The sequence below is a fragment of the Anabrus simplex genome, chromosome 2, assembly GCF_040414725.1.
Source record: "Anabrus simplex isolate iqAnaSimp1 chromosome 2, ASM4041472v1, whole genome shotgun sequence".
NCBI lineage: Eukaryota > Metazoa > Arthropoda > Insecta > Orthoptera > Tettigoniidae > Anabrus > Anabrus simplex.
The window spans coordinates 670,564,798-670,580,900 of NC_090266.1; the positions used below are offsets into that span (position 1 = coordinate 670,564,798).

The window sequence follows — 16,103 nt, forward strand, 5'->3', positions numbered from 1 at the left end:
AATAATAAACAAGTATTGATTAGGTGGAGTTCTTCTCCTGTTTGCATTTGTGTGAATCATCAATACGGATATGAAGCTCATAAATTACGATCAAGAGGACTGCTGAAATTTTTTCCCTCCTCAGATTTTGCCCAGGTGGTTCTCATATGAGAAAAGTTCCCCCTGTGTAAAAAAGTCTAATACTACACACAAGATCTTCAAGTTTATACAATTGGTTTATTTATCAATAGAATAGAATAGAATTTAATAGAATAATTTAACATTACTATCAGTGGACATAAAAGAAGCAAAAACCCAGATATCAGAACTTCAAAACATTGCAAATAAAATTGGCCTCAAAATATAATTTGAAAAAAAACAGAAATTATGCCCCAAAAACCAACACAACTAAAAGAAGTTACCATAAATGGCAATAAAATCAAAATAGCAACTCAATTTAAATATCTTGGAGAAGTAATAACACATAACCTAAATGAAAAAATCTCAATCCAAACAAGAACAAATAGATTAGCTAAAGCACAAAAATTAACATGGGATATCTACAGAAAGAAATGTCTATCAATAAATACAAAAATTAAACACTACAACACAATTATAAAAGCGGAAGCTACATATGCAGCAGAAACACTTTTTTACCTGAATAAACAATCAAAGACTGACAGACTTCAGAAAATTGAAAGGAGGATTGGAAGAACCTGCATCAACAAAAAATACCAGAAAGATGGACAGTGGCGGTTAATACCTAACAAAGTCATGTACAAAGAGCTAGAACCCATTACAGATACTATGCGTAAGAGGAGACTGGGATTCTTTGGACATATCATGAGGATGCAGGATTCGAGACTTCTGAAACAACTAGTACAACACAATCTCATCTCAAAAAATACCGCTACAGGATGTAAATGGATCAGAGAAGTAAGAGACGACCTGAAGGAAATAGGCCTTACAACAGAAGGCACCACAGATAAGATAAAATTGAATACAAAACTCAAGAGTACAAATCTCTGCTTTACCCTTACACAAAATAAACCAACAACACGCATATTTTCAACCGAGGAAAGGGCACAAAGATCGGAGCGTCTGAAGAAGTACTGGGAGGACCGCAAAGCCTGAACAATCCCTTCAAAGAGACCTGAACGACGGACTGACTAACGTGATCGTATGTGGTCATAAAAGAAGAAGAAGAATGAATTAATAAATTAATTAATTAATTAATTAATTAATGTACTTACTATAAGCAGTAGAAACAAAACTAAGTCTGTACATCAATTAGTCTTTCACCATTTTACTAATAACTCATCAGTTCTAGAAAACATGACATTTCATCACAGTTCAGTCAACGACAAGCTTATAAGTGAAGAATTTTGATTACATGTTGCCAAATGTGACTCAATAAAACAAACAGAAAAAGCATTTAAATATATTATCTTAGATTGTAATTTTTATTGAGAACATATATTCTAATATTTTTGATATGCTTGTATCGTTACCTTTTAACTTTCGTACATTATAAGGCTGAATGTGTGTGCAAGGGGGACGAAACATGTTACTCTAATTTTATTTTAAAGAATAAACTTCTAAGTATTTATATTCAGCATATGACTTTTAGTGCCAGGAGTGTCCAAAGACATGTTCGGTTCACCTGGTGCACTATAGCATAACACAACCTGTTAACTTTGGCATCAAGAGGACTACTGAACAAAATCCCCTTCCCTCCTTGGATCTTTCCCAAATACTTCTTTTGCAGTATTTGTATGTATGAGGTTTCATACAAAGTACTACCTTGTCGTCTGCCTGCATTTTCCTGTATACTATCAGAGAATAATTTGTCTGTTGAGTACTTCAGTGACCTGACCATTCAGTGAAGCATGTAGTAATTTACAGTAACAAAGGCATTATTTCCGTACAGCTCTACTGTATTTTGCTCATTACCTTGTCATTTGCTGTACTCTGCAGTGCTGTACGTTGAGTTGTGGTTGCCGATATTTTCTTTTGTTTTTAAGTTGTGTGTGTTTCATTTGTTTTGAAGTAGTGAAATATATTTTGGTTTATTTTAATTATTTTTTGTTTATTTTTTCCCTCCTTCCACCCTGAATCCTCTTATCATATTTAGGAGCACCTAGGTGATCTGCTTCTTGCATCTGGGACAGAGTTTGCTTGCCATAAGATTTTTCCACTGGCATCAGGTGAAGAAATGTTATTGAAGAAAAGTGAGATGCATTTACCCCAGCAAGATTCACGTTTGAATAAGGAGGCTAATTTTCATTTAAGATGTTCATCACCGATGTCTGAAAATTACCATCCCGGAGATAATGTAGCTAGAAGTATAAATCAGAAATTTCCAACCTCCTTTGGTGTCGGTACCACTTTGTCAAATTGTCCTCATTTAGATCGTCCTCTTGATGGTGGAATCCAGTTTCTGACGGAGCTCAGGAAAGATGCTGAAACTCTGAGCTTTGTGCAAGGAAACAGTGGCAAGCAAAATACTCTTGGATCCGGTAATAATCGGGAGCATCCAGTGGACTCTGAATTATTGCAAGGTACACATATGGTTTGGTCGCATACTGTTCCACACCTGCATGCAGACAGGACTTCGAATAATGCTTGGCAGTGCCGTAAGTGTTCGCCAAGTGAACAGGCCTTGTTGAGACGTGCACATAGTCTTAATTTTGGTCCCCACTTTCAGGACAGGTATGAACCGAACAAATTGGGTAGAATTTATTCTGGCCTCCAGAATAAAAGTACTGACTACATGGCTCGTGATCATCATTCATCTCTTGTGGACCTAAGAATTAATCCATCTCAAGAAGAAAATAGGCCATATCTCATGAGGAAGAAATATGAAGCTGACAAGATAGGCGTTGGCTCCATAAATCCGTTATATCACTCAGACTTTATTAGAAAGAAGATGCATTCTTCGGCTACATCATTTAAAGATACTCTGCATTACCAAAGACTGGGAGGGCTTCAGAGGCAAAGTAGCACTGGGTCCATGCCTGGCTTAGATTACATTGGGTGTATGGCAGATAATGAAACATCAGTAACTTTTCCCAATTTCCCTCCTATTTCACAGCAGGCTCAAAACCAAAAATTTAATACGGTATGTGATTATTATAACTTGTCCAACATAAATCGAAAGGTTTTCTACAGCCAGAGTAATCTTTCTGTGGCATCTGCAACTGTCAGTCAATCACAGCACATAGCCAAACCTTCTGTTAGGAGAAAATTGCCAGTTCCACCTGGAGAGTACGCTCTGTTTACTAGAGAAAGGGATTCCAGGAAGACTTTGTTTAAGCAGAAAAGTAGACCATTGCCAGATGAAAATCCTGGAGATCTTTATGACCTAGATAGTGGAAAGGATACCTATGCTGGAAGATACAAATCACTTCTGTCCCTGGAGACCACTCCACACACATTCTCACCTCCTATAAAGCATGCTAGAAGTCTGTGCAATATTCCACTCAGTATAGATGACTCAGAAAGAAATGCTGAGTGTGGTTTGAGAATGCAAACCACTGGCAGAAAATGTCCTTGTGTGCCAAGAGTTTTACATGGTCCATATCACACTATTCATGCAGGCGAGCCTCTTCCAGCAAGCCCATTTGTATTTAACAATGAACATGTCTCTGATGAAGAATATGAAGATACAAACTTGGAGTTTGAGAGTAGTGATGATGGTTGTAACGACGATGCTGATATATCCTATAATCGTGTTATTACAGCAACACCGCCACCAACTGACCATGAATCTATTGTTTCAATATTAAATGGTCACACATCGCAGTGCGGTACTTTGGATGACTTTAACAAGCATAATTATAAGAATGAAGGTGGTAAAGTCCAGAAACTACTGTTGGAATTCCCAGAAGCTTCACAATTGCAAGAACCCTCTGTAAATTCTATGGCCGCAGATTTTCATTTTGGTTATTCAACTGGAACCCAGCAATCGGCAACTGAAGGAAACTCTCAACAATCTTCAAGGGTAAGATTACTTACATCATTCCTGTAGTTAATGTAAGCATGCTTTTGGTTTTAAGTTTTGAGGATGCTAGATTCATAAAATATTTCTTATTTCTTTAAATTATCAGTTTATCATATTTGCCTTCAGGAGTGATTACTGATTTATTCATAATATGTTTTTCCATTGGTGCTACTGTTACAGATACTGCTTACATTAGGTCTAAGATATTATTCCACATTGCCAACCATTGCAGGGAGTAGACAACAGAGTTCTGTATATGAACATCTAGAATGCAATAGTTTTTGTTATCTTTTATGTGCACAAATCTGTGCAACTGTATTGTAAATTTTTGTTTAGGTTGATGCTAGAAACACACAGAACTTGTTCAGAGGAGCAAATGGGGGGAGTAATTGGTTTTATGGCCCACCAACTACGTTTATAGTTTTTGGAGACACCGAGGTGCTGAAATTTTGATTTGCTGGAGTTCTTTTGCATGCCAGTACATCTACCAAAACAACGATGGTGTATCTGTGCCCCTCAAATACACAAGACTGAGCTGGAATCAATCCTGCCAGTTTGCACTCGGAAGACCAGTGCTCTACTGTCTGAACCACTCAGCATGGCAGTCTGTTAGTTTTTTATTTATTTGTTACTCATTTATGTGTTAGTTTGTTTTTTAAAACCAGATACTGTCCATTTTCTTCTACTTTTACTCCTATCTTCTCTATACTCTCCTTCACCATATCTAACCACATCTTTCTGGACCTTCCCTGTTGTGTTCCTCCTACTATTTTCTCCGTAAATACTCGCTTTGGAACTGTATCCTCTTCCATTCTCATCATGTGTCCATACCATTTCATCTTACAGGTCTCTATCTTGTCTTGTGTTTTGGTGAATCCATTTCTCTCTCTGATTCCTGTGTGTCTAATTTTATCCCTTCGTGTCTTCCCAATTATTCCTCTAAGGAATTTCATCTCGGCTGCTTGGATTCTGCTTTCGTTTTGTTGCTATCCATGTACCCGCCATATATATCAAAATTGGTGTGTATTTGAGTACAGAATTTTCTTACATTTCTCTGGGACATCCCAGTTCCACACTATACCTCTTGCACATTGGTAAAACCTATTGACTTGTTGGATTCTCTTTCCATTTTATTTGTTTATTTTCCCAACTTCTGTAAGTATACTCCCCAAATATTTGAAGCTTTTTACAACTTCTAATGGTCTTCCATGTTCTCCCTTCTCTGTTATCTCTCATCAACACATCTGTCTTACACTTCTCCACACTTATTTTCATACCATATACCTCTATCTCCCGATTCCATACAGTAACTTGTCATTGTACAGTACTTCAATTTCATCAATTTCTTCAATTTCAACATAGTACTATGTTGTCTGTGAAAAGTAAGACGTTTTTCCCTTTGCTTCCCATTTTTTGTTGTATACTCTTCTTGATTTCATCTATGACTGTGATGAAGAGCAGAGGGGATAATACACTTCCTTGTCGAAGACCTGCTTCTACAGTGAACCAGTTTCTTTGTCCATTGCAAGTACGGAAATGAAATTAGGCTACTAATTTCATTCTTTATCTGTTATGAAAAAGAAGGTAACGTCTGCAGATGTCAAGTTTTATGGAATTTCTAGTTACTGAGAGTCGACTTGACACATCTGTGCTGTATTATGGCATTTGAGGCCTACACTTCAGATCCCCACCCTTTCTGATTTCCCTTTTCCCTTATTTTCCAAGCAATTGTTCTTTCACATTTGTCTTCTCTTTTCACTAGTCATCATTATTTCTTCCTGATCGAAAAGTGCAGTTTTATAGCTTATAAAAACTGAAAAATATTTCCACTATTGCTCGCCACTGATAGGCTTGACAATAAAACTTAAATTAGTGAATATCTACATTGTTATAGCTCTTGCAGTAAAAATTATCAGATATAACAGAGTGACAATTGGATATTCAATAATTTTTGTTATTTTCACTATTTAGATAGAACTTATATTTCTGGAGATATTTGTAAATTTGTGAAAAACATAATAATCTCTATCTCAGTTATCATTCCTTGTATGGTTCAAACGCATGAAATATAAAACATTGGAAAATTATTTACAGCTTTTCAAACCCACTAATATTAATGGAGGTATTTCACATTTCCTGTTTTGGCTCCCTTAATAGAAACCAGTGTGTCAAGTACGAATAGTCATTAGAATATGTATAATCCAGAGGAGTGGCAAGATAAAAAAAAGAAAGTTAACAAACTCCCCAGCTCCTCCCCATCAACATTTAGACAAGCTGTTCCACGTGGCAAGGTAATTTCCCTGGATTGCATATCATGCAGACAATTGCTCACGGCTCACTCTGGGACAGATGGTACCTTCATGTATCGGTAACATTCAGGTATCGGTACCTGTAACCTTTTTACTGGGACAAGAATGTATGCGGCATGGAAAATCAAAATTAACTGTTCCTCCTCTCTTTGTTACAAAGGATTAACATTAACAACATATAAAATCATAAATATTTCCATTACTTTTCATCGTAGGTCAATGTGTACTACACAAAGGCACTAACAACGGAGATATTTGAGAATCCATTTTTAGACCTTCCCCATAACTACCATTTCACCTAGTTTGAATAAAAAAGTTCTAGCCTAGATTGTAGTGCCTTCCAGACTACAAGATTACTGCTGAAATGCTGTTACCATTGTTTGAAAAAAAAAAAAAAAAAACCACACACACACACACACACACACACACACACACACACACACACACGAATCATAGTAGAGTAGTCCATGGAATATCAATCTCAACAGTACTTGGGATTTGTTGACTTCAAAAAAGCCTCCTCTGCGAACCATGTGACCTTGCCGCGGTGGGGAGGCTTGCGTGTCCCAATGAGCCGCAGGTGCAACCATATCGGATGGGTATCTGTTGAGAGACCAGACTAACGAATGGTTCAACGAAAGGGGGGTAGCAGCCTTTCGGTAGTTGCAAGGGCGGCAGTGTAGATGATTGACTGATACGGCCTTGTAATAATACTCAACATGGCTTAGCTGTGTTGATACTGCTACACGGCTGAAAGCAACGGGAAACTACAGCCATAACTAACTCCCGAGGACATGCAGCTCTCTCTGTATGAATGATGTACTGATGATGGCTTCCTCCCGGGTAAAATATTCTGGAGGTAAACTAGTCCCCCATTCGGATCTCCGGGTGGGGACTACACGAGAGGGGGCAATCATCAAGAAGATGGATACTGACATTCTGCGAGTCGGAGCGTGGAATGTTAGAAGTTTGAATCGTTGTGGTAGGTTAGAGAATCTGAAAAGGGAGAAGGATAGGCTAAAGTTAGATGTAGTTGGTATAAGTGAAGTACGTTGGCAGGAAGAACAAGATTTTTGGTCAGGCGACTACCAACTTATCAACACAAAATCAAACAGGGGAAATGCAGGAGTTGGTTTAATAATGAATAAGAAAATAGGGCAGCGGGTAAGCTACTACGACCAGCATAGTGAAAGAATTATTGTCGTCAAGATAGACACCAAACCAATGCCCACCACAATAGTGCAGGTTTATATGCCTACTAGTTCAGCGGATGATGAAGAAATCAAAAGAATATACGAGGAGATAGAAGATTTAATACAATATGTAAAAGGTGACGAGAATCTAATTGTGATGGGAGACTGGAATGCAGTGGTAGGCCAAGGAAGAGACGGTAGTACAGTAGGAGAATTTGGATTGGGACAAAGGAATGAAAGAGGAAGTCGGCTGGTTGAATTCTGCGCTGATCATAATTTAGTCCTTGCCAATACTTGGTTCAAACACCACAAACGATGGCTGTATAAGTGGACGAGACCTGGAGACACTGGAAGGTATCAAATTGACTTCATTATGATTAGGCAGAGATTCAGAAACCAGATGTTGGATTGCAAAACTTTCCCAGGAGCAGACGTGGACTCTGACCACAACTTGTTGGTCATGAAATGTCATCTGAAGTTGAAGAAATTGAAGAAAGGAAAGAATGCAAAAAAGATGGGATCTAGACAAGTTGAAAGAAAAGAGTGTTAGGGATTGTTTCAAGGAACATGTTGCACAAGGACTAAATGAAAAGGCTGAAGGAAACACTATAGAGGGAGAGTGGAGAGTCATGAAAAATGAAGTCAGTAGGGCTGCTGAAGAAATGTTAGGAAGGAAGAAAAGATCAACTAAGAATCAGTGGATAACTCAGGAGATACTAGACCTGATTGATGAACGACAAAAATACAAGAATGCTAGAAATGAAGAGGCCAGAAAAGAATACAGGCGATTAAAGAATCAAGTGGATAGAAAGTGCAAGGTAGCTAAGGAAGAATGGCTGAAGGAGAAGTGCAAGGATGTCGAAGGCTGTATGATCCTGGGAAAGGTAGATGCTGCATACAGGAAAATCAAGGAAACCTTTGGAGAAAGAAAATCCAGGTGTATGAATATTAAGAGCTCAGATGGAAAGCCACTTCTAGGGAAAGAAGACAAAGCAGAAAGATGGCAGGAGCATATCCAACAGTTGTATCAAGGTAAAGATGTAGATAATTTGGTTCTGGAACATGAAGAGGCTGTTAATGCTGATGAAATGGGAGACCCAATTTTGAGGTCAGAGTTTGACAGAGCTGTGAGTGACCTCAGTAGGAACAAGGCACCTGGAATTGATGACATTCCCTCTGAATTACTGACTGCCTTAGGAGAAACCAGCATGGCAAGGTTATTTCATTTAGTGTGCAAGATGTATGAGACAGGAGAAGTCCCATCCGATTTTCGGAAGAATGTTGTTATACCTATTCCCAAGAAAGCCGATGCTGACAGGTGTGAAAACTACCGCACCATCAGTTTAGTATCTCATGCCTGCAAAATTTTAACACGTATTATTTACAGAAGAATGGAAAAACAAGTTGAAGCTGAGTTGGGAGAAGATCAGTTTGGCTTCAGAAGAAATGTAGGAACACGAGAAGCAATCCTGACTTTATGTCTGATGTTAGAGGATCGAATCAAGAGGGACAAGCCCATGTACATGGCATTCGTAGATCTAGAAAAGGCATTCGATAATGTTGATTGTACCAAGCTATTTATGATTCTGAAGATGATAGGGATCAGATACCGAGAATGAAGAATTATCTACAATCTGTATAAAAATCAATCTGCAGTGATAAGAATCGAGGGCTTTGAAAAAGAAGCAGCAATCCAGAAAGGAGTGAGGCAAGGCTGCAGTTTGTCCCCTCTCTTTTTCAATGTTTACATAGAACAGGCAGTAAAGGAAATCAAAGAGAAATTTGGAAAGGGAATCACAGTCCAAGGAGCGGAAATCAAAACCTTGAGATTTGCCAATGATATTTTTATTTTATCTGAGACTGCAGAAGATCTCGAGAAGTTCTGAATGGTATGAATGAAGTCTTGGGTAAGGAGTACAAGATGAAAATAAATAAGTCCAAAACAAAAGTAATGGAGTGCATTCGAACGAAGGCAGGTGATGTAGGAAATATTAGATTAGGAAATGAAGTCTTAAAGGAAGCAGATGAATATTGTTACTTGGGGAGTAAAATAACTAACGATGGCAGAAGTAAGGAGGACATAAAATGCAGACTAGCACAAGCAAGGAAGAGCTTTCTTAAGAAAAGAAATTTCCTCACTTCAAACATTGATATCGGAATTAGAAAGATGTTTTTGAAGACTTTCGTGTGGAGCGTGGCATTGTATGGAAGTGAAACATGGGCGATAACTAGCTCAGAAAGAAGGAGAATAGAAGCTTTTGAAATGTGGTGTTACAGAAGAATGCTGAAGGTGAGATGGATATATCGAATCACGAATGAAGAGATCTGAATCGAATTGGTGAGAGGAGATCGATTTGGCTAAATTTGACGAGAAGAAGAGATAGAATGATAGGACACATCTTAAGACACCCAGGACTTGTTCAGTTGGTTTTGGAAGGAAGTGTAGGTGGTAAGAACGGTAGGGGTAGACCAAGGTATGAATATGACAAGCAGATTAGAGCAGATGTAGGATGCAATAGTTACGTAGAAATGAAAAGGTTAGCACAGGATAGGGTGGCATGGGGAGCTGCATCAAACCAGTCTATGGGCTGATGACTCAAACAACACAGAGTACAATGTCAAGAAGTCGGCAGAGTGATGCTTGGGATCTGCACTCAGATGGCCTTCACATGTACCGCTGTGGTACGTATAAGGTATGAGGTTTGTTTAGAAGGGCTATAGGAAGCTGGAAGTCAAATCAGTTCTTAGTGTTGAACTGTAGAAGTATTGTAGAGAAAGGAATAAAATTAAGTAATTGAATGCATATATACGTACCAGATATTGTAACAGGCTAAGGAATGGTATTATGGATGCAGAAATTTTTTCCTTGAACTGGAGGTTTATGGAGAGACAGGATAGATGAGATAGGCAGGGGAGTATTCATTCTGCTCAAAGAATTTATAATTACTGTAAAAGAATAAAAACATAGTTTTCTTCTTCTTCTTCTACTTTTCCGACGTGGGGTCGCGGATGTGAGCTGTGTCGCACAAGTGGATGTCGGCCTATTTTACAGCCAGATGCCCTTCCTGATGCCAACCATGGTGGGATGTAATCACTATTGCGTGTTTCTGTGGTGCTCGGTAGTATAGTGCGTTGTCTGAATATGAAGAGGAAAGTGCTGGGACAAACACCCAGTCTCCAGGTCAGAAGAATTAATCAGATGTGATTAAAATCCCTGCCCGGCCAGGAATCGAACCCGGGACCCTCTGAACCAAAGCCCTCAATGCTGACCATTCAGCCAATGAGTCAGACAATAAAAACACAGTCTATATCAGCACAAATCAATTCGATTTGTTGAAGGTTTTTGGAATTGAAATTCCATCATCAGTAAAATATTTAATATTTACATTTATTTTTTCAAACACATTTCTAAAGTATCTAAAATATCCATATAATATGTTGTTGATTAAAATTTCGTGATCATATTGGTTTTGTCCGAGAATGGTAGGAATGGTCAGACATGCCAATGTGAGTCAGCTGTTGCTGCAGTACTGAGAATTTGTAAGCTATGAAAACTTTAAGGATGAGAAACATGAAATTCTTGGTGTGAGGCACATTTCTAAAGATAATAGGCAACTTGATGTTTATGGGATGTACAGATCTGGAAGGGGTGACACTGTTGCAGAATTATTTGATAAGATAATCAGCTACATGGGAAACTACACAGAAAGGAATGTTATTGTAGCAGATGATCTCAATTTATCCCATGTAACTGGGAAAGTAATGCAAGTGACAGAAAGTATGACCAACAAATTGTAAATAACTTAATCTGGGTAGGATAGCTGAATTGGAAAGTGATGAAACCAACGAGAGGGAAGAATATTCTAGACGTGTTGATGAAACCAGTTGAGCTCTATAGAGAAACTAGTGATAGGTGGTATAAATGATCAGGAAACTTCTTTGGTCATAGTTAAAAGGAAATGTGATAGAACAGAAGGCTGTAAAAGTAGTATTATTTGTCAGTACCATAATGGTCAATATGACTCGCAGAAGACTGGACTGGAATACAATTACTAAAGAGGAGTGGTGAAAGGAGAGGCAACGGTGGACAAGTGCCATCAACAGCAGACCTGGCAGGAGCTGGACAATGGGAAATGAAAATGATGATGATGATGACACACATAAGGGAATTAAAAAAAAAAAAGTAATTATCATCAGTGGAAAATGGTGAATGAAAGTGTAAAACAGCTTATGGGATGAGTTTAGAGCAAATGTTAAGAATTGTGAAAACAAATACAGGGAGTAACAATATGGTAGGCCAAACTTTCAGGACACATTTCTCACACACAGAACAAGAAAATACGTTATATGGACATGGGTCCTGAAACTCTTTATTTCCATGTTAGAACTTATTTTCTGCAACTCTACATAGTACATTAATAATGGGAAACACAGGAAGAGAATGTACCAAAATACCACATGAAACTCTTTCTTACATGAAATGTTCAAAATGTCCTCCGTTAGCATTGATACGTGCATACGCAGTAATCCAGGGATACATCAGCGCATCCAGTATTCAATGTGACAGAGGGTTATTGTTTCACCATGTATGTACCTTTAAAGGTGGCAAGGAATAGTGAAGACCCACTAGATTATAACTGAGAAACAAAGGAATTGAAAAAGGAGGTGCAGGTTAGAAGAAATAGTTTGGAATGGATTTCAAAAGTACGGAGAAATTGAGGGAACTTACCAGGATATTTTAATTTACCAAAGAAGTCATCTAAGGATTACATGATGGTAAGCATAATTGTCAATCATACCTACAAATTTTTGTGAAAAATGGAATGATATATATAGTTATTTTACGGCAGAAAAAAGTTCCGGGAAGGAAATTTTAGGAACCATTAACGAGCAAGCCAAGTGCATATGTGAGGATTTATCAGGAATATTTAATGATTGTTGGATATAAGGATAATTTCAGAGTACTGGAGATGACAAATACTAACAAAGTACCTCTGATAATAAAGATATTTACTAAAAGATACAAAATTTGAAAACTAGAAAAGCAGCTGGAATTCATAAGTTTTTGAGAATATACTAAAGGTATTGGGTTGAGATACAGTACAATATCTGAAGTACTTGCCTGATTACTGTTGGCATGAATGAGCTATACCAAATGAGTGGGGAGTAGCTGTATTATTCCCAGTATGCAGATGAAAGGGTGATAAACATAAAGCAGATAATTACCATTCAGTCAGTATGTGTGCATATAATCTCTGGGAAAGCCTTCTCTTTGATCATATTAAACACATTCGTGAAATTACTAACCGATTTGATAGAAGGCCCTTCGAGTGTAGGAAATATTATTCCAGTGAGGCTCGACTTACAGGATTCCAGCAAGATATAGCAGATGTTTATATTCAGGTCAAATGGACTGTATCGCTATCCAGCTATCCAAGGGTTTTGATAGGGTAGACCGTGGGAGACTAAAGACGAAAATTGGACTAGACAAAAGTGTGATTGAATGGGTAGCTAAATTTCTAGAAAATAGAATTCTGAAATTAGTGTCGATGAACTGATCCTGTAATGATCTGCAATGATATGAGTAAAGAAGTGGAATCGCAGATTAGGCTTTTTGGAGATGTTTTACCGTAGTAATGAACACGTTACAGGATTGTGAGCGACCACAACAAGATCTTGACAATATTGTGAGATGGATAACAGACAATGGTGTGATGGAAAACGGGGTGAAAAGCCAAGTTGTATGTTTTACCAAGAAGCAAAGTCCTCCTTGCTTTTAATACTGTGTTGATGGGATGAAAGTATCCTTTGGGGATACCTAGGTGGTGATATAAAGAAAGATCTTCATTTAGGTAGTTACATTTTTTATATAACAGACGACAAAACAGCACTGCGACCAAAGATACTCCTTCCACCCCGTCAATATTCCCGTGCATCAACCACTGTTTATTTTACATGGGCCCTCCCCATCCTGTTGCCATAGGCCAAGTACTTCTCGCTCAACCTCAAAGACATTACCAACCGATGGTCGCAACATCTACCCGTGGCCAGTAGGCAGTAATGATCGGTCTTTGAATGTAAAAGCTTAGCATAATAATCACAAAAAATCATATATATAATATACATTCCATTATGGAAAACCACATCACATATGAGTGTGTTAAGGTATTAGCTCCAGTTAAGAACACTGAATACAAATTTAACTTTAAAGCTTAAAATTTTCATACGACATGCAAACAAAAAATAATTCATGCAGAAGAGGGTTAAAGAGAGGGCACACCAGTGCCTGTTAAGACCCCGATTAGTGTATGGGACTCACAACAGGATAGCTTTATTCAAGAACTGGAAAAAATCCAAAAGAAAGAAGGGTTACTTCTGCAAAAAAAAAAGTAGTGTCACTTTCAGCTGGGAAGACTTCGAGAGGAAGGAGGCAAACAGCTCAACTAAATAGTGTGTTCCGAGCTATCAGCAGAGGAATGGCATGGAATGACATTAGCAGATGAATAAGCTTGAATGGAGTTATTAAAAGTAGAAAAGATCATAATATGAAGATAAATTTGGAATTAAAGAAGACAAATTGGGGCAAGCATTCATTTATAGGAAGAGGAATTAGGGATTGTAATAATTTACCAAGGGAAATATTTGATTAATATCCACTGTCTTCAAAATCATTTAAGGTAAGACTAGGTAAACATCTAATAGGGAATTTGCTACCTATGTAACAGCCCTAATTTCAGATCAGATGTGATTTGATTGATTGATTGATTGATTTATTTATTTATTTATTTATTTATTTATTTATTTATTTATTTATTTATTTATTTATTTATTTATTTATTTATTTATTTATTTATTTATAAATAAATGCAAGCACATAAGATGGTACTCAGAATAAATGTTGCTAAGGCCAAGGGTAAATGCCAAAAAACTCACTAGTACTAGTAAATGAGATGGAGCAAGCTGACCACTTCTGTTATTTAGGAAGCATTATTTCTAGAAATGGAGGGGTAAATGAAGATATCCAAAATAGAGTCAACAAGGCCACAGGGGCCTTTGTCCATCTTCAACCAGTGTAGAAATCTTAAAAACTGAGGGTGAATACAAAATTGAGTATCTTTGAGTCGAATGGGTGTGAGATGTGGAAGGTGACTGTCCCCATTTTTTTGCACTGTTCAGTAACTCTCTTTTTAATTCATTGTATGCTTCATCTTGCTTTTTGTGGTAGAGGTACTGTTTTTTTTTTTTTCAGTCATGATCAGGGTTTGCTTTGCGAGATGCCTTACATTCTGCACAGTAATCACACTTTTCTGTCTTTGATAGTTGGAAGCAATATTCACTATTTTCTCTGCAGTATTTGTGATATGCACTGTATCCTACTCTACCCCCTGTGGGTGGGGGATGCAGACGAAGAATACACCCACGGTATCTCCTGCCTGTCATAAGAGGCGACTAAAAGGGGCGACCAAGGAATAATTGGATTAGAACCATGAAACTACTTGTGATTAGTGCCACCACGCGGGGAACACCATGGGTCGCTATTACTTGCGCGTAGTACCACTATGTTAGGTACAAAATAGGTTTGTAATTAGTAGCATGCAGGAGCACCGAGCGGTCAGGCTTTTACAGTACCTGTGATTAGTAGCACTATATGAGCGACACCAGGGTTCTGGCTTGCCTATGATTAGTACTCACTATATAAGGAACACCACAGGATAGTACGAGTCCCTGTGGTTAGTACACTTATGTGATGAAAACCATAGGTTTGCGTCGCCTGTAAATGGCACCGCTATGTGCGAAATACCATAGGTCTGTATTACATGTGCAAATTCCATTACCTGCGAGTAGTACTATAATGTGTGGAATACCGCGAGTCTAAGATACTTTTGATTAGTACCGCACCATGACAGATACCATGGTTCTACTTTCTAAGTGATAAGTACCATTATGAGAGGCCGATAACCTATATTTTGGACCCCTTTAACTTGCAAGCATCATCGATTCAGTATTGAGCTATAGAAGCAGTCCCTTGGTCAGTATTACTATGGTTTTCCTCTGTTTCTGAGACTGAGGCATTGCGGGTCGGCTCCACTGATTGTTTTAAATTCATATCCATCTGTTCATTTTTCGTCCTCACGCTTTTAATTCTGGTCAGTGGAGGATTTTGGATTTTATTTTGTCATTGCATCTCGCCTCATTTCATACCATCAGGGGCCGATGACCTAGATGTTAGGCCACTTAAAACAACAAGCATCATCATCATCATCATCATCATGTATCCTACTCTGAGAGGTTAAACTCACCTTGTCATAATAATATTACTTGAAAGCTGTATATAATTTCTCAGTGTTTAATTCAGGGCTCTCAAAGTACCAGTTTGCCCTGCTTTTGTGAGCTTCCTGATGAGGAATCCATCCCCAGTGTTCTTCCACAAGCTGCCAGACATTATTTGCAATTTCATTCTGACGGTTGTTTGCTTCTATGATCTTCCGGGGCAGCACCTATAAAAGTCAAATATTAGTCAGCCCTCAGTAAAATAACTGATATGCACATCTACACATGCACCTTTTGTACATACCATATTACACCTACCTGTTCTCAAGGATTGTTGCACAGTCCTTA

The 16,103-nt window shown here is 38.0% G+C and overlaps 1 protein-coding gene across 1 annotated transcript in view; it reads left to right on the plus strand.

Moving 5' to 3' along the window:
- Positions 1 to 16,103, plus strand: part of Wnk (Wnk kinase) — an 834,378-nt gene that overhangs the window by 755,754 nt on the left and 62,521 nt on the right. The window contains exon 29 of the mRNA XM_068226022.1: positions 2,114 to 3,982. Coding sequence (XP_068082123.1) covers positions 2,114 to 3,982 — 1,869 coding nt within the window. The remainder of the gene's footprint in view (positions 1 to 2,113; positions 3,983 to 16,103) is intronic.